Source organism: Calonectris borealis, chromosome 8 (genome assembly GCF_964195595.1).
Source record: "Calonectris borealis chromosome 8, bCalBor7.hap1.2, whole genome shotgun sequence".
NCBI classification, from domain to species: domain Eukaryota; kingdom Metazoa; phylum Chordata; class Aves; order Procellariiformes; family Procellariidae; genus Calonectris; species Calonectris borealis.
Genome location: NC_134319.1, coordinates 17,377,861 through 17,401,737, shown reverse-complemented (window position 1 = coordinate 17,401,737; position 23,877 = coordinate 17,377,861). Strand labels below are relative to the sequence as shown.

At 38.0% G+C, this 23,877-nt stretch overlaps 1 protein-coding gene across 1 annotated transcript in view; it reads left to right on the top strand.

The window, feature by feature from the left end:
* SELENOF (selenoprotein F) overlaps positions 1–23,591 on the top strand; it is a 33,874-nt gene extending 10,283 nt beyond the window's left edge. Inside the window, exons 3-5 of the mRNA XM_075156210.1 lie at positions 6,077–6,140; positions 20,077–20,126; positions 22,587–23,591. Of these exons, the coding sequence (XP_075012311.1) occupies positions 6,077–6,140; positions 20,077–20,126; positions 22,587–22,718 (246 nt within the window). The 3' untranslated portion in view covers positions 22,719–23,591. The remainder of the gene's footprint in view (positions 1–6,076; positions 6,141–20,076; positions 20,127–22,586) is intronic.
* The last annotated feature ends 286 nt before the right edge of the window (positions 23,592–23,877 follow it).

The following is a 23,877-nucleotide window of genomic DNA, read 5'->3' as shown; positions in this document are numbered from 1 at the left end:
TAAAAATGTGCTAAGTGGATGTCCTTCTCAGGAACTTTACCATGTACACTCTTTCCCTACCTTCTGAACATGATGTTATCAGCAATGAAAATTAATGTTGACAAACAGTAGTCCTAGATAAGGAAGGTGCAGCTAGCTAGTCAGTGCCTAAGACAGAAATTTCCCATCTTTTGTTTGGATCAGATTCACCAAAGGTACATCTCTGTCAGATAAACTAAGATAAAATACATTATCTGTCTGTAGTAGGGCAAGCCTTACCTATGGAAGACCTCTTTCTAGTCTTATCAGTGAAAAGGAAAAGGTTAGGGAAATTATAAATGTGAATTTGCTAAATGTGAGTTAAAGTTGTTGATGTGCATCTGTGCTGGCAAATGGAATAGGTTTAGCTAATTAAGTCTGACCTCCTTCACCTGGTTATCCATCTGGATAAAATACTGGCATTTGACTCTACATTTGTTGAAACAACTTCAAAAAGTGCAAAGTCTCCAAATTACTTAAATGCACAAAGTCAAATAAATAGTTCATGAGTTCCGTTCTCAATGTTTTCTTTGCAACTCTTCCAAGATGCTTGTTTTTTTTAATAAAAGCACAGATTCTGGAGAATAAAAGAGGTGTTCAGGGATTCTATTTCTAGAGGTAAGTAAGTAATTAGATAGCAAAGTTAATCGGACAGTGTATTCCAAAATTGGAACTTAAACTGTTAATTTTCTGTCTCTACTTTTTAGCTTACATAATTCTGTTCACTAGGTCCAAGTGAGAGCCTGTACATAGCAGCCCTTTTTCTGTCACTTTTCTCCTCTATTCCACTCTGCCCCCCCACTGCCACTCAGGTAAATTGGGCATTCACACCATGTAATCCATACTATAGTTCCAGAGATCTAAAGTTGATGGTTGCTCAGCTTCCACATTTTCTGTCTTGCCCTTGTGCCAGGTCTCTTGCTCACCCGACCTTACACCAAACCATTTCAGAGAGCAAAGTTAACAAAAAATTGTCTCCCAGGAGGGGAGCTTTTTGGTGGTTGTGGATTTAAAGGGCAAAAATGTTTACATAATACTGCAAGGAGGAGATTGTTTAACACCAAAAAAAAACCCCCACTTAAATGGATCACACATTTTCTGTATGCTGAAGATTGTAATAGTAATGCACAACTATGTTATGTACATACAGAATAAAAAAGTTGAATCTCCTACTCAAAGCAGTACTTAAAGTTCTGAAGATCTCCAAGGATCCAACCTTTCTTAGTAAATTATTTCAGTGCTTAAACACCCTCATTGTGACTTTTTTTTCCTCCCCTTATATTCAGTTGGAATTTCCTTCCCTGCAAATAAATGAGAGCTTAGATTCTGCTTCAGCTTTGTTCAGAGGAATTTGCCTGTAATACATGGCACTAATCACAAGAATAGCACTAATTCAGATAACTGTTTTTTGACTGTTTGACTCTTTGTTTCCAAACTCTTATTTAGAGTCAGTTATCTCCCTTTACAGGATAATGAGTTTTGAATGGGAGCGGTTTCTTTATTGCTAAATTTACTGATGACGTCAGTTCTGAATGATGTGTGTGAGTAGCAATGACTTTATTGGCTTCTGCATTACAGAACAGTAATTCATAATGTTCCTGGCAGGGAGGCTTTCTGACTGATCTCTGCTAACCCACAGATTCTTGCTCATTTTCTGTCTCCAGGGAAGGGGAAGACTAGAGTGATTCTGAAAACTTGTAACTGTCCATACAGATACCCTGCATTCTCTCCCCCATGGAAGAGAAAATATTTTATAGTTTATATCTCAGTGTGTATTCCTTTATTTTAACTAATCTAGTTTTCTAGTAAAAGTAACAAATGAATTGGTAGCTATAAGAGTTTAGGAAAGAGCAGAAGAAACGTGCATGAAAATCTCTTCTTTGTGACTTCATTTCTCAGAAGAACAAATATCGATTATTAACTTGTTGGTTTCCTTCCTGGGTGGGACACACTAAAAATGAATTTGCATGCCTTTCAAAAAAGAGCTCATGCACCCTATTTTAAAACAATACGAGTTTGCACATACCAAGCAACTTTGGCCAATAAGAATAATAATACCTGTATTTTTCCTGACTTTTCCTTGAAGTAAAACAACAGTATGAGTTGATAGGAGATGAGGAGGTTTCTTTGGCAGATCTGCTTATATAGTAATATGAAATCAAAATTACAGTGAATTTCATAAAAACAAAAATTGTTTGCATTGGAAAGAGATTAGTTGTTGGTAAATATTTAGTGGAAGATTGTCTTGTACCTGAGGCAAGTGAAAATTCCAGAGTTTTAGCAGTAGTCATAAGTTGTGTTTTACTGCTTGTTCTCAGAGCTTAACTTTATTTTTTAAACTGTTTGATATTAGGAGAGGAAAATGTGTAGATATTGGAGATAATCCAGATATCATAGGATAGCTATTTACCATTGTGTGACTTTATCTTAACAGCCTGTTTCATTGTATAAGACATGATGGTACTATAATTTTTTTCAGCTGATTGCAAACAGCTGTACAACTCCAGTTTGAGTGACACTTTGTAACCTGTGCAGGGTCAGGCTTAGTCAATAGTTAGAAGAAGCCAGTGTGCAAAGTATAGGTGCTATAGAAGTAAAATTAGGGCTAATTTATTGTATTTTACAAAACTTTTTTTGTCACCTTTGGTCTAACACCATTTTATTATGATCAAGGAGCAATCTCTGTTAAGTACCATTTTTTCAGTTTGGTTTGATCTGAATTCCTGTTTGGTTGTAAACACTAACAGTTACATAGCAGCTTCATGGCAGGACTGTAATTTTTCTTCTAGAGTTTTTACCATGAGTAATTGTGATAACAATACTGTATATATTTATAAATGAAGCACCGCTGGAATTTTGTTTTGCAGAAATTACTTCAATTCCCTTCTGAATAGCAGGTGAAATGTTTTCTTTCACCTACATTAAGGTTCCTTGTTTTTAATTGTTGGAACAATTATTTTTACAATACATATTTTTATCTAACACTATTCTTATGTAAATGGTGATTTATTCTGTTATAATTACCACTTTCCCTTACCAGTAAAGCAGACATGACTGATAGTTTTCCTCCTCTCAGCTGTGAAGAACCATCTTCATTACATAAGTGTGAACTATTACAAGACATTCAGGTGCTTATAAAAAGCTTTTGAATGAAGTTTAACTCAAGTTGATGCTTTGTAAAAGATGAGGGAAAAGTTCAGATTTTGTCACAACAGCCTTAGAAAGCATACTATTAGAATGTTTTTTAGAAAGTTAAGTTATTTTTATAGATGCAGACATGAGTCAGCCTGGAAACCATAACAGCACTTGTTTTGGATGTTAAAATGGACACTAGTAATAGTTTAGAGAGTCTTTATTTCATTGCTTGTAGTACTGAACTCACTTTCATGAGCACTAGAACAAGTGAAGCATTATTTTAAAATGAACTAATTTATGAGTTAAGCATTGTGTAATGAACTGAGTCGTCATGTTTGTATGCCTCCACCCTGACTGATACATGTCATTCTTAGCATTTACTGTGTTCAAGTATTACTATCTGCTCTGGACATGATGGGATGGTATCAGCGGTAGATATTAACAAGTATGCTTTTGTTGTGGGCTAAGCGATGCAAATAAACCTGTGTTTCTTGCAAAAGACACCTTTGTTTAGAGTTATAAATGAAGCCAGTTGATTTTTCTTTTTTCTCTTGTTTAGCCATCTAGAGAGCAGCTGTTTGTCCCAGCATGAATCTGAACTTTTTTGTACCAGCACAGTTGGGCTTCAATTACAGCAGAGTTATGAGCTCAAAATACAGACATCAACGATTGAGCTGTTTTCTTTGTTAAACTTTACTTCTATCAGATATTGGCTAAGAGTTGCAAACAAGATGTCTTATGTATTTTAGATTCCTACAGTGATCTTGTTCCATAGAAATCCTTGTTTGAAAAGAAGAAATAAACTGTAAGAATTATTTGCAGTAATGAGAATTGAGAAATGCTCATTTTACTGTTGTCCTAAATTTGGGTATACTTAGTTCTTTATACACATATATAAAATAATTAGTTAACTAGATAGAAAAAGGCTATTTATTCCTTTGTCTACTTCTTTATGCTAACTTCTTGACAGAAAAATGCAGATAACTGTCAGTATCAGAGGACCAGTATAAATGTTCAGTGTATTAGTGAGTGTGTAAACTAATATCTAAATCTAGGATTGCTGATATAATTGTTGTTGAATGTTTTTTGAAGAATAATGAGTAGAGACAAGGTAAGTGAAGTTTATAATCTCACTATTCCATGTTTTCTCAATCTTTGTAATTATTTCATGTTTTAAGTCTGGAGGAACTTTAATTACGCAAGCTAGTATCTGAGCTGTTTATCAGTGCCTTTTTTAATTAAAATCTTTATTTGGGCGATGAAAAGAAGCCTTAAAAAAATCTGGTATTTTTGATCTCTAGAGTATTGTTTCATAGCAGTTCTGCGTTTTAACAGTCAAATCTTAGTTTTTATCTGAAATGTAATGTCTAGTTGAAAATGTAAATGTAGTTAAACAAATTTCTGAAATGCTGGTCTGAACAGATAATGCAATGTAACATTTTTAGTTCTGTTTCCTGTGGAAGTAATGTTACTGATTAGTTCACGTCAGGAAAGAAGTTGCAATTTCCCTGCAAATGATTAGAGTCTTTCTTATGTTCTAATTCATAGTATTTAGGCAAATACTGAGTTGGACCTGAATTCAGAAAATGCATATTCTGAAATGAAAATGTATTCCTGGCTGTCCATAATGCCTACGTAGATAGGTGACAAAGTGTTAATAAAATTGTCTTTGAGATTTCTCTTGCACCATGTGTGGTTTGCTTTTATGACTTGTCACTCCTTTTTGAGAGGGGTTAGTACTCACTGAATTTTACAGTGAAAGCTTATTTTTAATTACATGTATTCCCAGTTCATATTTTAAGTGAAAAGTGAATTTACTTCATTTCAGTAAGGTTATATTTTAGCATGTCCTGACTTGCACATTTGTTATGAAAACACTGTGTAAAAGAAAATGAAAGCAGAGCTCTTTAATTGTTTATAGAAGGTAATGAGTTGAATTAAAAATTTTTAACTGAAACTTATTCTGTCAGCTTCTCTATAAACAGTGGGGTTTCAGGGTTGGAAGGATGTGATTTTGTATACAGTATTGACAACTATATCTTAAAGATTAAAATGCCTAACTTTACAGTATGAAGTTCTATTTTAGTAGCCAGAAAAATCTGTTGTTAATTTATATTTAAGCTTCAGCAAACTATAGAATCAATTGCATGTTGCTTAAAAAACCCAAAAAAGTTTAAAAACATGTGACAGTACACAAGATCAATAGAGGTTTTTATTTAGGTACCACATAGAATTGAAATGAACTTATACGTTGCTTTAAGAACAGTGTATCTGAGTATCTTGCATAGCTGACAGAAGTGATTGACATCTAAGTGCAAGCATCAAAGTTAGCCCAGCCTGTATATATTACTTCAGCTAAGGTCAATGAATGTGATCTATCCTCTTTCTGCAATCACAATTATCTGCGAGAAACTACCAATAGTTAGCCCAAATGAGAAGTCTAAAGTCACTGCCTTATCTTTATTATAAAGAGTATTTCACTGTCCAAGTTAGGTTTAAAATGGAAACTAAAATTTCACTTAATGGGACTTTCTTAGCATCTTTGGGGAGGAAGAAATAAAGTTTTCCTGTTATTAATCCATAATTCCCATTGTAACATGTCCAATTGCTTTTATTTTTTTTTTAAATGAAGCTTTGCTTCCAGCAACAGTATATCTCAAATGATCTTCTTTTTCCTGTTTTTACATTTTTAATATAATGAATGGAAATTATCATGTATCTTGAGTGAACAGTTAGTTGTTGCATAAATCGGAGTCAGGTCTGGGATTGTGATTCTGTTTAGGATCTTATTTGTCTGCAGTTACTATCAACACAATAGTGTATTGTCTCCTCAAGGAAAAATAGTTCAACAGATAATAAACCATAAGTAAACTAGTAATTTAGATTTTTTTATATCATTAACAGCTTCTGTTTATTATTACAGCTTTATGCAGGAGCTGTCCTAGAGGTATGTGGATGAAAATTGGGAAGGTTCCCTCAAGTCCAGGGTAAGTAAAGCCACTACTATTCTTTCAAATATGAAATACTGTCACAGCTGAATGACAAAATGTGCTTTTAAGTACTACTACAAGTAGTCATAAATTTCATATATTATATCAGGAAAGTTGCATTGACCTGAAACTCATGGAACTGGTCACCAATAATTGATACATGAAATTATACTGTGTGCTTATGGAACTACTTTCTTTTCACAGATCCTGCAGTGTAATTGTTTTGTCAGTGGATAATGACAGTCAACTAAAGTGAATGGAATACAGTAGTGTAAAAGGAAAATCAGCACCATCAGTGTATGGTGGGAAGAAGTTGCAGGAAAAACATCTGTGAGAAATTTCAAACTGGAATTTTCTTATAAATGGGGGGAAGACCTTAGATGATAGCAGTACTTTGATTTCCCCCTGCCCCTGTAATGAAGATCCTAATACTGTACTTTGGACATAGTTGGACATAAAGAAGAAAGACTAATCTAGCTTTAGACATCAAATTGCACAAACAGCACATCTCCATCTACCATGGCCAGTATTAATACCTCCCTGTTTGAAGGCTGACTTACAAACAAGTTTTAAAAAAAAAAAAAAAAAGAAAAAAGATTTTCCCACTGTTTAAAATGCCAAAACAAGAATTGTTTAAATGACTTGTCCTACTACAGGGGCATGAGGAGATTAACTTTGTTAGCACAGGAGTCCATATTATCTCCATGACCATTCAAATTTAGCAAACATAAAAACATTCCCAACTGTTGTTGCCCGTTCACTTAGCTGCTTTATGGTTGTGAATTTGTAAGTTAAGTGTTCTTTTGAGTTATAGGTTTGAAGGAAAAGGTCCATCTGTTAGCCTGACTCCAGCCTGCATTATGTCCTCAGTTATCTTCATGTGTAGGTTCTAAAAGGGAATGGTCCTCAATTTCTGCTGTGTGCACACCATAAAACGTGTTCCAAAAGCTTACAGTTCGAAAGGAAACTTAAAAATTTTCAAGATTTTTTTTTTTCCTTTCAATCCTTGATTATCTAAACCTGCTCAAAGATTTACATTCCATTAATCATATAGTTTGCTTTTTAAAATGACTGCATAAATTTCAGTGGTTTTTCAGTAGGTTCTCCGTTTTGACTACCAGTTCTTCTTTGGTGTAGTAAGAGGAAAAAAAAGGACTGACTAGTGCACTTAAAGATCTCTTTTGCCTTTTCATCACCAATTTCTGCATTTACCCAATGTAAATTTATCTTGACCAAATTTAATGCTAGGGTATTAGAACAGGTTGAAAGATGGGATCAATTTTAAGAGCATATTTAGAAATTTTAAAAAGCAGTAGAATATATTCTTCTAGCTGGTATTTGTCCTCACATTAGTATGAATCTCAGAATATTTTTACTTAGATTCTACCCTTGATTTTCAATTCAGTATTTAATGTCTGCATCTTAAGACATTAACATTCAAGAAGTGTTTTTATTTCAACTTTTCACTTGGATGTTTGCTACTGAAGTTAGGTTGCCTGAAGGTCATGCTGCTGCTTTTGAAGCATTGTCTTTGTAGGCTTCACTGATCTGTGTAGCCTATCATTGACAGTGTCTCATTGGAAATAACTCTGATTCCTTTCCCATAGCTTCTGCTAGGATTTTGTTGGGGTTTTCTTTTTTGCAGAATATGCACAAAATGGCGCCACTAATTGCAGGACTGTGTATTTATTAGAATTACTTGGATTAGTATATGTTACTTCTGTATCTGACCATGAAGTCTTCACCTTTAAGTACCGGTGTAAATTGTTTTGTCACTTGGCTTGCTCCCACAGACTTGATTTGTCATGGACTACTTCTGGATTATATTTCATTTGACCAAAGGATGAACAGTATTTTTTTATAATGAGATTCACATCTTAAAATAGTTAAGGATTAAAATCTGTTGAATTATTAAAGGTTTGTAAAAGTTACACATAAGGAAGTTACACAGTTGGAAAAACCTGTGTGTTGCTCGTGGTTACTAAATGCGATATTCTATTGTCCTTCTGTATCAAAATTTCTATCAAAATTACTGGTGTTATAATTCTTAGCTACAAATAGTTGCTGAATACACCTGTGTGCCTGAAATGTGAGAATCATTACATATGGAATATATTTATAGATACTGGGAAAGCAAAGAAGTGACGAGTGATGAAAAAAATCTAGTCCCTAGCAAGATTATCTCAATCTTAAACTGGATGTTATTCTTTGTAATACCATAACAAACTACTAAATGCTTTTGTGAATATGGCCAAGGATGTCTGTTATATTTTCCAAATACAACTTCTTGTGATAAGTCAGGTAACAGACCACATTTCTGCAAGTCTCTTTAATAAGTTCAGTACTGGAATATTTTTCCTGCTATGTTTCCCTTAAAAATAAATTGCTCCATTATAAATGCTGTACTGTAAAATTAATTCCTATATTACCTATATTTTGAAATTGTTCTGTATAAAACTGTTCTTAAATATTTATCATTTAAAAGCACTCCATCAAAGTAGAACATTGAAAACATAAGTGACAAGATTCATAGATGAAGCAATATCTTATTATACCAGGTAACACAGAAAATGTGACAGGTTTTGGCTGACATCCATAAAACTAAGGCTCTGAAATAGAATAATAAATTAGCTGGGTCAATGATTAATCTAGCATATTTGTTTTAAGTTGACTCTTCAGTGGCAGCCGTGTTCTGTTCATGATGCGATAGGAGATCAGTGTCTAGACTCCTACGTTCTTTCCAGTTTGTTTAACAAAAACTGAATTAGGCTGGGTTTTTTCATTAAACGTTTCTTTCATATTTCTCTGCATTCTTTTTGTTCATCTATAGAATAACTCTCACCTCTCCCTGTGTGACTCTTAGTTAAGAAATGGACGTGCTCCCAGCAAATCTGTTACAGAAACAAGGTCCTTAATCCTTGAACTTATGCAGTATGCAACTACATTAGATCCTCCAACTTCGAGTCAGAAAGCACTCTATTACATTGCCCAAGTTCTGTAAGTGTGAGGGGGATTCTTTTAGCTACTAAAATGTAATTTGTTATGGGATTGTATTTTTAGGTAAGATCACTTATTTCCTGGTTATTTTACTCTAATTCTTAAATACTGGTGAAAGAAAGTTAGAAAGTTACATTAACCTTAAATCTTGCATTGGTAGAAATGTTAGTAAAACTCTTGCTAAGAAATGTAGAGTATTGTAGTGGGAGACATGCATCATTTTTTCATAATATTTTGTAAGCAGATGATACACAAATTAAAACAATACTTCTTTTCAGATTTAGAAATGTCTCTTGCCCTACTGCTTCTACAAAGTATCCTGTCTTTGTTTTTTTGTGAAGTTTCTTCTTCAAGCTTGATTGGAGCTCTGTCTTGGATTTGCTTTTGAAAGCATGTGGTGCTTTGTATAAAATCATGAACAGCTGCATTGTAACTTGATTAATAGACTACAAATAGTAGTTATTGATGTGCCATATGAATTCTTAAATTTAAATTCTTATCTCAAACTGAGATCCCCAAAAAGTAAAGAGCTATAGCCATTAAAATGTAAATGAGTGCTTGATGTCTGCTGTAGTTCTATCTTTTTGTTAGGCCCTCATGATATCTTTTGAAGCAGGCTCATGCGATCTTCAAAACTGCAGAGTATGTATTTGTCCCCAGAACAAATTATTAAAGACTCTGAGAAAAAAAATGAATGCTTTTGGTTTGCCTGTATTCCCAGTGATTTACACATTCACATTTTTAGCAAATATTGCCAGTTATCTTAGCAATCCTTAGATATTTGTGATGTAATTAAATGTTGGGTTTTCCTGTCTCCATAAAATATCATTCTCCTACTCTTCCTTTTGTTGTGGTTCCTTTTCTTTTCCATAGGTTTAACACTTGGTAATTAGCAATGCCTCAATAAAACCATTGTTTTATTCGAGTTTACTTCAGATACAAAATGGTCAAGTCCATGGTAGGGTGAAGTCCTTTTTGCCTTTTTTATGTACAAATCTGACATTCTGCACAAACTTTTTTTTTTCGTAAATTTTTTTTTTACTTTTAAACTGCTTGTGTCTAATAATTCAGGGCCAAGTTAACAAAACTACCCTTTATTTCATTGGTTTATTCTAAGTAATATTACATTTGCTTTCTGTATATTGAAATTAACTCAGAACATCTATTTATAGATAATCTTAGATGTACTTTAATCATCCTCTTGTGTATTAGTATTAGATCACTTCGGTTATTTCCTGTAACACATTTTGTATACATTTAGTCTTTCTTAGATTTTTAAAAATCAGTTGTATATGCTGCATTGAGTTGCACGAAGTACCGTGCGCCTGTTTGATAAAATGTAAGCTTTTTGAAAAATAGTAATCTCATGTGCTTCCTATTGCTAATTAAATGTGTGAAATGTTTAAATGCATCACAAAAAGACTTTAAATATTTATCGAAAAATAGATCATCCTTTATACTAATTTTGAAACATTCCTCCTTACTCATGAATCATGATGGAAGTGTTTCTTTCTGATGTTGCTCTCCAGCACTAACAATTCTTTGTCCTGATCACATAATGGGCTCTTTTGTTGTAATACTGAGGGACAGGAGGGATAGTCACCTTCACCAAAAAAGTATGCTGCTGCTTTTCAGTGCACAATCAGCATTTTTGATGAGACTGATCTGTAATATAAAGCTGTGTATCTGTACACAGCATCAAGAGTTTAGAAGAAGCTAAAGGGTTCTGTTTACTAGAAAAATAGCATAGACTGAGAAGGATATGTCCACTTTAAAAAGGATATGTCCCATGGGCATATGTAGTCTTCATAAGTGTTACAACAGTAAGCAATGGAAGAAACCTAAACTAAAAGCACAGTTTTTTAAATAACAAAAGGATTAGAAGTGTGAACAAGTGGACTTTTCCGTTACTGGCAGATACTTAATCACATTAGATTCTTGCTAGAAGACTTGCTGTGGCTTACCAGGAAGAAAAATTGTGCAGTAAAAATATATTGCTGATCTTGTGCTGAAGATTTGACTAGTTCTGACTTGTGCTTTTCTGCCATTAAAATCTGAAACTAATATAACAGAGACAGTGAGGTTTTTTTAATCTCCTCCAGGCCTTTCTGATTTGAGGCCATTATAATCCTTCTGATGCGTATAGAGACAGACAAGGTTAAAAATGCTTGTCTGTGTGCATAGTTGTTTGAAAACTAGTGTGTGATTTTACTGCCATTGTGTATTGGCTTTTATTCAAGTACTAAGAGATAAGTTTAATTTTTTCTCAACATCATTTTGTATTTTTTCAGTTACAGATCAAGCAGGAGATCTTTGCTCCTAAAGCAGGAATCTAAATAATGTGAATATTCCTGAATGTAGATATCCTTGGTAGTCTCGATCATGCTCTCGATATATAACAGTAGGTAGTCAACTCTGTTTACAAAGAAGTTATGCCTAGCATATAGATCTGCAACTCTGCATGGAGCGATATGACGTCATGTCCATTTTGGGTCAGGAAGTTTTCTTATGGTGTATCCTACTGTACATCAGAGAGAATAGTGCAGGTGTGTGCATGCATATACATAGACTTGTGTCGAGGTTTAACCTGGCAGGCAGCCAAATACCACGCAGCCGCTCACTCACTCCCCCCACCCCCAGCGGGACGGGGAGAGAATCGGAAGGGTAAGAGTGAGAAAAAACTCGTGGGTTGAGATAAAGACAGTTTAATAGAACAGGGGAAAAAAAGGAAAATAATAATGATAATGATAAAATATACAAAATTAGTGATGCACAATGCAATTGCTCACCACCCGCGCTGACCGATAACCAAGTAGCGATCGGTACTTCCTGGATCACGCCTACCCTTCATATACTGAGCATGACGTCACATGGTATGGAATACCCCATTAGCCAGCTGGGCTGGCTGTCCTGATTATGTTCCCTCCCATCTTGTGTACCTAGCTCAGTCAGTAGGCACGGGAGCTGTCCTTGGACTAGGAGGGCACTTAGCAACAACTGAAAACATCAGTGTGTTATCAACATTCTCCTCGTACTAAATCCAAAACACAGCACTAGGAAGAAATTTAACCCTATCCCAGCCGAAACCAGGACAGTATCCACCCCTTATTCCATACCATTTACGTCGTGCTTAGGTCTCACATCTTTTTTAATACATTTCAATTAACCACCACTATCTTTCTTTATATATACACACATATATATATATGCACGCACAGATATCATTCCCTCGGTCTATGGACTATCCCTCTAAAATGTCCACTGAGTTCATTTAGTCCATGACTTTGGGCTCCATCTGTTATAACAGTCTTTCAGGGCCGAAGAGATGGTGTGCGGTGTTGGGCCGTTGCATCCTGAAGCCAGTTCTCATTTCGGTACTGCTGCGCTCGTCCAGTTCTATCATCGTTGCACTTCGCTCAGTTTCATCGGAGTTAGTTCATTCTTCACTAATCTGGGTGATTTTCACTGCTATACCACTGCTATATCATAGAAATAATGACATACAATATCATGTAACAGTTGACATCAAAATTCAGTTCACTGGCTATTTTCACCCAAAATCAAATCCCCTTGAGGTACACACCGGACCTCCCCATCCTTTCGCATCACCCACCAAGTGTACCCAGGTCCTTGAGCAAAAGCAATCCCACGGATGGGTTTTCCCTTGCCAGAGGCAGGAGTAACCCAGACTGTCTTCCCCAGCATATTTCTCATATGCACGACGGGGACTTTATCTCCATCTACAGTACGTAAGAGTCTTGATTGGGCAGGGCCAGCTCGATTGGCAGATCCCCTGGTATTGACTAACCAGGTGGCCTTTGCTAAATGTGTGTCCCAATGTTTGAATGTCCCACCACCCATTGCTCTCAGCGTAGTTTTTAGCAGTCCATTGTATCGTTCGATTTTCCCGGAGGCTGGTGCATGGTAGGGGATGTGATAGACCCACTCAATGCCATGCTCTTTGGCCCAGGTGTCTATGAGGGCGTTTCGGAAGTGAGTCCCGTTGTCTGACTCAATTCTTTCTGGGGTGCCATGTCGCCACAGGACTTGCTTTTCAAGGCCCAGGATGGTGTTCCGGGCAGTGGCATGGGGCACAGGATATGTTTCCAGCCATCCGGTGGTTGCTTCCACCATGGTGAGCACATAGCGCTTACCGTGTCGGGTTTGTGGGAGCGTGATATAATCAATCTGCCAGGCCTCCCCATATTTATATTTCAACCATCGTCCCCCATACCAAAGAGGCTTTACTCGCTTGGCTTGTTTGATTGCAGCGCACGTTTCACATTCGTGGATAACCTGTGCAATAGCGTCCATGGTCAAGTCCACCCCTCGATCACGAGCCCATCTATATGTTGCATCTCTTCCTTGATGGCCTGATGCGTCATGGGCCCACCGAGCTATAAATAGTTCACCCTTATGTTGCCAGTCCAAATCCACCTGAGCCACTTCAATCTTTGCAGCCTGGTCCACCTGCTCGTTATTTTGATGTTCCTCAGTAGCCCGACTCTTGGGTACGTGAGCATCTACGTGACGTACTTTTACAGTCAGGTTCTCTACCCGGGCAGCAATATCTTGCCACAACGCGGCAGCCCAGATGGGTTTACCTCTGCGCTGCCAGTTGTTCTGCTTCCATTGCTGCAACCACCCCCACAGGGCATTTGCCACCATCCATGAGTCAGTATAGAGATAGAGTACTGGCCATTTTTCTCGTTCAGCAATGTCCAAGGCCAGCTGGATGGCTTTCACCTCTGCAAACTGGCTCGATTCACCTTCTCCTTCAGCAGTTTCTGCAACTTGGCGTATGGGACTCCATACAGCAGCTTTCCATCTCCGATGTTTTCCCACAAGGCGACAGGACCCATCAGTGAACAGGGCATATTGCTTCTCGTTTTCTGGTAGTTTATTATACAGTGGGGCTTCTTCAGCACGTGTCACCTCCTCCTCTGGGGATATGTCAAAATCTTTGCCTTCTGGCCAGTTCGTGATCACCTCCAAGATTCCTGGGCGACTGGGGTTTCCTATTCGGGCCCGTTGTGTGATCAGTGCGACCCACTTACTCCACGTAGCATCGGTTGCATGATGTGTAGAGGGGACGCTCCCTTTGAACATCCAGCCCAGCACCGGCAGTCGGGGTGCCAGGAGGAGCTGTGCTTCAGTGCCAACCACTTCCGAAGCAGCTTGAACCCCTTCATATGCTGCCAATATCTCCTTCTCAGTTGGAGTGTAGCGGGCCTCGGATCCTCTGTATCCCCGACTCCAGAACCCTAAGGGTCGACCTCGAGTCTCCCCTGGTGCTTTCTGCCAGAGGCTCCAGGTAGGACCATTCTCCCCGGCTGCGGTGTAGAGCACATTCTTTACATCTTGTCCTGCCCGGACTGGCCCAAGGGCTACTGCATGAACTATCTCCTGTTTAATTTGTTCAAAGGCTTGTCGTTGCTCAGGGCCCCATTTGAAGTCGTTCTTCTTCCTGGTCACTTGATAGAGAGGGCTTACGATCTGACTGTAATTTGGAATATGCATTCTCCAAAAACCCACAACGCCTAAGAAAGCTTGCGTTTCCTTTTTGTTAGTTGGTGGAGACATGGCTGTTATTTTATTGATCACATCTGTTGGGATCTGACGACGTCCATCTTGCCATTTTATTCCTAAAAACTGGATCTCCTGTGCAGGTCCCTTGACCTTACTTTGTTTTATGGCAAAACCAGATTTCAGAAGGATTTGAATTATTTTCTTCCCTTTCTCAAAAACTTCTTCTGCTGTGTTGCCCCATACGATGATGTCGTCAATGTACTGCAGGTGTTCTGGAGCCTCACCCTGTTCCAGTGCGGTGTGGATCAGTCCATGGCAAATGGTAGGGCTGTGTTTCCACCCCTGGGGCAGTCGGTTCCAGGTGTACTGGACGCCCCTCCAAGTGAAAGCAAACTGTGGCCTGCACTCTGCCGCCAAAGGGATGGAGAAGAAGGCATTAGCAATGTCAATTGTGGCGTACCACTTGGCTGCCTTTGACTCCAGTTCGTATTGAAGTTCTAGCATGTCCGGCACGGCAGCACTCAGTGGCGGCGTGACTTCGTTCAGGCCACGGTAGTCTACTGTTAGTCTCCACTCTCCATTAGACTTTCGCACTGGCCATATGGGACTGTTGAAGGGTGAGCGAGTCTTGCTGATCACTCCTTGGCTCTCCAGTCGACGAATCAGCTCATGGATGGGGATCAGAGAGTCTCGGTTGGTGCGGTATTGCCGCCGGTGCACTGTTGTGGTAGCGATTGGTACCTGTTGTTCTTCAACCCTCAGCAACCCCACAACAGAAGGATCCTGTGAGAGACCGGGCAAGGTGGACAGCTGTTTAATTTCCTCCGTCTCCAGGGCAGCTATACCAAAAGCCCACCGGTACCTTTTTGGGTCCTTAAAATACCCTCTCCTGAGGTAGTCTATGCCAAGGATGCACGGAGCCTCTGGGCCAGTCACAATGGGGTGCTTCTGCCACTCATTCCCGGTCAGGCTCACTTCGGCCTCCAATACAGTTAACTCTTGGGATCCCCCTGTCACTCCAGAAATACAAATGGGTTCTGCCCCTTTATAGCTTGATGGCATCAGGGTACACTGTGCACCAGTGTCTACGAGAGCCTTATACTCCTGTGGGTCTGATGTGCCAGGCCATCGAATCCACACAGTCCAGTAAACCCGGTTGTCCCTTTCCTCCACCTGGCTGGAGGCAGGGCCCCTCTAGTTCTGGTCATAGTATCCATCTCTCACTTCTTGCAAACGTGAGTCAAGAATTCCTTCATTGCAATTACAGTCCAAAGTAAGATCAGCCCTTCTACTCTGTCTGGGGAACTGTTCACTGGAAACTGGACCGTCGTGAGACAGGTTTTTCCTGAATAGTTGTTTAACTCTAAACAAGGCCTGAACCACATTCAGGAGACATAGCAATATGAACATGCTCGTTTGAACATCCCAAGGATATTCAAAATTCTCAGGGAATATTGTAGACGTCTTCATGAAGAGGATAGAAGAAAAAGGAGTTTCTGAAGATATGGAGGGGAAGGTGAACAAGTGGGAGAAAGTGTCCCATCCTGTCTCCCCCCTAAATTCATCCTCTGAGGTGAAGACGTAAAAAGTGTAATTATTAATAGTTTCCAAAAGATAGCTCCTGAAGAACAGGAATGATGGCAGTGCTGAGTACAGGCTCGTGACCAATAATTTTATCATAACATAAAGCCAGGTCACACAGTATAGCAAAGCAATGACCTTAATCCATTTCCCAGAGATGACCAACCCCACATACAAACTGATAATCAGCAGTATAGACAGCCAGTAAGGTGCTACATACCACAACTGCAAGAACAGATCCAAAAACTCTGAGAGCAAATAAATCAACATTGTGAACATCGAGTACTAAATTGATATAATGAATGCTTACAACAAATTTGTTTTAACCCGTTCGGGTCAGATGTGTCGTTATCTCAACCCTTCGAGCCCCACGTTGGGCGCCAAAAAAGGACTGTCGAGGTTTAACCTGGCAGGCAGCCAAATACCACGCAGCCGCTCACTCACTCCCCCCACCCCCAGCGGGACGGGGAGAGAATCGGAAGGGTAAGAGTGAGAAAAAACTCGTGGGTTGAGATAAAGACAGTTTAATAGAACAGGGGAAAAAAAGGAAAATAATAATGATAATGATAAAATATACAAAATTAGTGATGCACAATGCAATTGCTCACCACCCGCGCTGACCGATAACCAAGTAGCGATCGGTACTTCCTGGATCACGCCTACCCTTCATATACTGAGCATGACGTCACATGGTATGGAATACCCCATTAGCCAGCTGGGCTGGCTGTCCTGATTATGTTCCCTCCCATCTTGTGTACCTAGCTCAGTCAGTAGGCACGGGAGCTGTCCTTGGACTAGGAGGGCACTTAGCAACAACTGAAAACATCAGTGTGTTATCAACATTCTCCTCGTACTAAATCCAAAACACAGCACTAGGAAGAAATTTAACCCTATCCCAGCCGAAACCAGGACAACTTGCCATTTGGGCATGAGTGATTCTTAGATTCCTTAGTAATCTTCACTTAGGACTCTAGGCTTTAATTCCAACAGACTAGTTTTCACAGACTTTATCAAAACAAAGAGGTGTGTTACATCAAAACAAAGTGACAGTATAACGATAGCAGTGAGTTTCTCCATTCTCCTGTATTCATAGGCAGAGGCTGCTATTAGGTCTTTAAAAGCACTGTTTAGTATTGCCTTTCTTTGCAAAACAGTTTGATGCTGGGTAGGCTTTAAAATGCCCATACACACCTGATCCTTTTCTCTGACCTTTTACTTGTGGTTGATTGCATGGCAATCAAGTCTGCTCTGTAGGCTCACCTCAGGGTTGCCTTCAAACAGAAGGCATATGCTTTGGTATTGCAAATGTTTTATAAGAGCGTAAGGTGAAGTGATTTTCCTAACATTATGTGAAAGGACAGTTGCAAAGCTGGCAGTGGAACAGCTCTGACTTCTAGTCTGGTGTTTAATTCACTGGAACATAGTGTCATGGCACCAAGCTCAGAGTTCATCTTGTGAAAGTCAAAGTGGAAAATGCCTTCCTCGCTTGCCCATGGTTGGATTATGTAAATGCTTGTTTCCCTGCAGTGTGTAATTTCTAAAGCTGCTACAGGGAGAGGAAAATGGGGAGATAGCTAAGATTTTAGTACTCAACATCAAACTATTAAATAGTGGTGTAAAGATGTGCAAGTAGCCTTCAAACATAGGATCATAGGAAGCAACAATCAAGCAACAATCCTAACGCTATCAATTCCATTCAAAGGCTGTTTATTCAATTTAGGGCATGATTTTGTGGAAAGGAAAAAAAAAAGTGTTTGATGGGATAATCTGTATTTTTAATGCATGTCAGTATATTAGTTTCTCAATTCAGCTTCCAAAATTGAGAACGTACAAATTATTTGTACAGTGAGTGTTTTTCTTTGTTGCATTGCAAATTCAAGTGACTAATGCAGAAAGTCACTATGATCAGCATTAGAAATAAATATGCCATTAACAGAAACCAATTTTGTTCCAGCTGTCTGAAATTTCAGGAAAAATGTTCCATAGTGCTTCAGTTTTCAGAAGATTTAGACATTTGACATTGATACAAGTGTGTAACAGCTACTTTTAAAGTGATATAATGTAATACTGCCTATAGAATACTTTCTTCTTCCCCCTAATTCTGTTCCCATTTTATGCGAGCTTGTTCAGTCCAATAGTGCAGCCAGAGAACAGCCACTCAAGTCTAAATGAGCTTTCATCTATTGCTCAAGTAACAAATCCTCACACCTGTTAAAGCTTAAGGTGCTGTAACCTGAGTTAACCCCCAAAGGCCATTCTTTAATACAATGGAGTTCCACAGTTCAGATTTGCTTCTGACACTTTATCCATTTTACTGTGCTCTTACAGTCTGTCTTTACGTTTTGCAATTAGTTACCCTCTGTACTGATTGCTTCTTACAACTTCCTTTTCATATAAAGCCTTAGACTGATTTCAGCTTTAGATTTAAATTGAAAAAAATGTGGAAAAATTCCCCATGAAATAGTTCAACTTGTTGTGGACTTAACAAAGAATAAGAAATATCTTTGCCACTTTTTTGCATGTTACTGTTGATGACAGCCAAGACAACTATCAGGTCACAAGGACATGGGAAACACTGAAGTTGAAAATTATGTCTTTGTGAGTTTAAATCAGAATGGAACGGCAGTATGTGAGCAAGTACTGGTTATTTAGTGCTATTTGAAATTGTTATACAAGTACAGCTTAAATATGACATTAGTGTATAGTTCTACAGAAAGAACGAAAACAAGCCTTATTTTCTTCTTCAGGGGTCTAGTATATCTGGCAGCATATTGGGCCATTGGTATTTTTTCAACTTGTTTATACTGTGTAGTGGTAGGTGCAGCAGGCAGAGTGTATGATTTTGATCTGTACTGGGAGCACAGTGGAAGAGGGAAGAACATAAATGCCACTCTGTATATACATATTGAGAAAGTGTTAAGGTAACTGTCTTATAGTAATATAAAGATAGGTATAAAGATGCCAGGGGACATCTTTACAATTACTGAGGAAAGCACTACACTTTGTGAGGCAGTATGAAACATTAGTCCTGAGGTTGCAGTCATCTCCATGCACCAGCAGGATGCACTGCAATTTGTGAGAGATTCATTGTTATCTAACCTTGAAAAAGCAGCTTTAACATGCAGCTAGTACCTTTGTAAGAGTCGATCTGTACTGCCTACCTCAGACCTGAACTTCTCTCCATGTGACATGACAGGCTATAGAGTCCATCTTAAAGCTGATTGCCTTTAGGAGTGTCAAGAGAAGAGGAGATACCAGCTTCTCTTGTTTTCTGTTCTTGTTTTCTTGCTGGTTTTTGACATGTAACCTCAGATACCTCTGCAAGACAAAATTGTCCATCTTGTTTGCAAGAATAACATCTCTACCCACAGTTTCCTCTCTGCCCTTTCACCCGCACCACTGCAGCTTGTGTGGAGTGTGTTGATGGAATGTGTGTCGTATTTAGCCTCCCTCACAAAGCTTATCTTCAGCCAGATTTTGATCGCTCTAATGCTTTACCTCACGTTTGCGTATCGCAGCAGCATATGGGCCAGTCTGCTGAAGACTGTCAGTTGTACATGCAGATAAACTGATTTAGACAGTTGCATAGTGTTTGAGGAAAATCCAAGCAGATATGAAGCTTGTTTGGAATACTAGCAAATATTAGTATTCAGGCATAATAGGTTTAGTTTTATTAATTTTGTGAGGATATTAAGAATTTTAACATTAAAATACCTTCTAAAGCATCATTCCAAAAGAAATAATTCAGGGAATACTAGCTTGAATGTAAATTTACTTTATGCAAGTGGGGAAGAGTTTGATTATCTTTCTTTTCTCCAAACCATAGCTTTTGTCAGGAGCGATAAGCCAAAACTCTTCAGGGGACTGCAAATCAAGGTGAGTAGTAACCTAACTTTTTTATCTGGGATGTTAGGAAGAATTAAGCTTAGTAGAGACAGTCCTTCTGTGGATTGTTCCAAATTGTTATTTGCTGATCAAGTAATCGTTTACCAGAGGACCTATATTTGCATTGCCAGTATAAATCTTTACAAGTTCCTGCTGCTAATATTAATTGGGTTATTGCTCAGTAACTGTTTGGTATGAATTCTTTGTTGTTGGGGTTTTGGGTTTTTGGGGTGGTTGGTTGGTTGTTTTTAATCCAAGAAAAAATATACTGGAACCCATAATAGCAGATGGCAAAAGAATATGAGGAATGCTTGCATTCTGTCCTTACTCTGTGGATATCTTGGATTTACTCAAGCTTATTCTGCCATAGTTTCCTTTTCTCCTGTTCTGTTCTCCCCTCATTTTCTGATGGAGCTGCCATTTCCAAACATTTAGTGATTCTTAGATTTTTCTCCTCCCTCTCAGAATTTCCTTGCTGTGTTCTATGATTCTGTTTTTCTTTATAGTCTTCAAACATCCAGCTTTATAGAAATGCATATACTGAATGGTGTTTCTTATGACTTGCATATATGCAAAGCTGCATAAGCTGCACTGCCTTAAGCTCAAACAATTCTTTGGTTTCAAGATCTAGTGTAAGACTTCACCTTCCTCTTAAAATCCTGTGTGAACTTCCAGCGTACTTCACAGATACACATCTTGATTCTCACATCTTGTGCTCCCATCTCTATTCGCCAAATGGCACCATCTGGAATCACTTCGTAGCTATGCATGGCTGCAATAAGTGATTTGTCTTCTCAGCAGCAGATTTCATCTAAAACAGATTTCCTCTTTCTGTCTCATGCATTCATGTGACTTGTGTCCTCCAATTTCTTTCACAACCTTTCTCTCCTTCTGCATGTCTGACTGTTTCATTTTTATTTTAAACTTTGTGGCTGTATTGAACATCAAAGCAGTCTAGACTACAATTGGTACAGAGCACTACCAGAAAAAATTTAGTACAAATGGATCTAGTATTTATTTTACAAGACTTTTGGAAAATGGATTAGAGATGCCACTAGCTTCATTAAGTAAAACCAACTAGGTTAGCTCAGTAGGGTAAAGTAAAATACTCCTGGGGAAATTTTGCCATAAACTTAAATGGTTAGAGTCTTTTAATACTGTTAAAAGCTTTTATTTGCATTACATATTTTGTGACTTAGTGAGTCTTGAGAAGCGTTAAAGTATTATGTTGCCAGCAAAGCCTAGCAGGCACAGATACAACACAGCAGGAATGAATGTGATTACATTAGCAATTGATAGTAGAACTTCGAGCTGTTAAAGCGACTGGAAATTTCTAAAATGGTAAAAAAGGCTATTGATTATATGTGAAATATCATTCAGCTGGTTGATTCAAAAAACTTCGGTAATTTAAAACAATTGAAGTAGAATACCATCTTTCAAAGCTAGGCTTATGGCACTGCTCCCCTGCATATGCATTAGCTTGTGTAGTGGGCCAAGGAGAAGAAGTAGTAGATGTTTCTCACACACACATACATATCTCACCAGTTGACTTGTTCCTCCACTTTCCTCTCTTTGATATTAAATGCAAGTCAAAGCCTGAACTGAAGCTGTTTCCTACCTGTTTTACTTAAGGCAAGTAACTCCGTTCTGGATCTTAAGATAAACATTTACTGCTCTTAAATTAGTATGTTGTAATTTCCTGTGAAATGAGGCCTCTTTGTCCATTATGCTTCCTTCTTTTCTCCCACTCTCATTCCTTAGGACTAGGCAAGAAAGCATCTAATCCAGAGCTGCAAACACTGGCCAACTGCTGCTGGTGAAGTGTGCAACCTACAGCATCTCTCTGTCTTTAAAGCTTCAGTGTGGTGTCTCCCCTCTTACCAGTTCTTCCTTTGCATACACACATGCACACAAACTCTAGCTTTGAACATCTACTTCTCCTTTGAATCTGGACAGTAGGTGAAAAAATACTGGAGAAGGTAGCAGTGTAGGAGAGAACAAGCTGAAAGACCGATCTCATAAGCTTAATTTGATTTTTATAGTTCTGTTTTTTTCAAGAAAAGTAGAATACATTGTTGTTAAACACTCTAGTAATGCAATTGATAAAATCAGAACAAAAAATGTGGCACTGGAATATTTATAGCATTGAGCGTTGTCAGAAACAACCAAGCTTGTCTGTTTGTTTTTTAAGAATTCTAAGCTTTAAAAAGCCAAAGCTTAGGTTGATTTCTTAGCACAAATTGTATTGCCAAAGTTTGCCCAGAATAGTCTGATTTAATTTAGTGCTCTGTTCTTAAGTATTCATACTTCATGGTGTAACTCTTTGGACTTTTTACTATTCTTGCTTTGACATCTTTTTAACTGATTTGTATCAGTTAGGGGGTGGGAGGAGTGTTACTACAGAGAATGCATTTCCCAGCCCAAGGTAACTGACTTTTTTTATTTCTGCAGTATGTGCGTGGTTCTGACCCTGTACTAAAGCTGCTGGACGACAGTGGGAACATTGCAGAAGAACTGAGCATCCTCAAGTGGAATACAGATAGTGTGGAAGAATTTCTAAGTGAAAAATTAGAACGTCTATAAATCATTGCTTTCAGTCCTCTTTCCTTTTCATGTTTTGTCATGGTAATCTTCTCAGATGTAGTGTGCTACAATTGAAAAAATATTCCAGCTTCTATATTAATTTTAAAATATCTGTTGTGCTGTACTAAACATCTTGTAATTAAAGGAGAAGCTTGAGCACACATATCTGACAAGTTGACAAACCGACTAGCTTGTCTTAATATATTTCAGCTCCTAATGCATTTACCACTAACAAAATGCTTTGTTTCAAAGTTAATTATGCAAATATTAGTTTGTTATAATTGGACCTATTTTTACAAATGCTCTTAAAACTGAAGAGCTTCAAATAATTGAAATGATTACCATGCTTTTTATCTGCTGCTGTTTGTAAGAAAGTCAAAACCAAATGCAATGTACTATCTCCCAAAGAAACTTGACTGCTAATGCCCTCTTCTTTTTTGTATTTGAACTGTCCTTTTTATAGAAGCATTGTTTACAGTAAGTATCTAGTTCACAGGTTTTGAAGCTGATGGAGGAACTCATGCTCTGGTACTGTGAAACATTTAGTGAGTACACTTTAGTGAAGACTACATAGAAAACCTCTGAGGTGTATGGAAGTCAGATGTCACGTGTGCTTTACGTTAAGTGTTTTACTTCAGAAAACATGAGAATATAAGTCTGGAAAAACCTTTCCTTCTAACTTTCACAAATTTATTGGAAGTCTGTTTATCAAATGAATTTATAAACTGTTCTTTTAAAATGTATATTTTTCTTTCTCAGTTGAAATTTATGTAAACAGGGAATATAGACAGTATGTATGGTAATGAGTCAAATCCATTATGACTTGTCAGGTTTTTTCCACTTAGAGTGAATAAATATGGTAAGCAAGAACAATGTGTGGTTTTTTTTCTGAAGTCTAATTAGCAAATAAGTCTTCCCTTAAGTACTTCATGTACACCAGTTTTTGATTGGATGGGTGTTATGCTATGGCCTAAAACGGTACTCAGTTTTTCCCTTAATACATGATTTTATATCTCAAGAAATTTCTCTACAACTTACAGATTTTATTCCCAACTTGAGGAGAAAATCATCAGCTTCCTAGCAGAACAATAAACTTGGGACTGAGACCACACTAAATTATCAGAAGTAATTCATTAAGGTGATTCTTCAGATGTAGCCT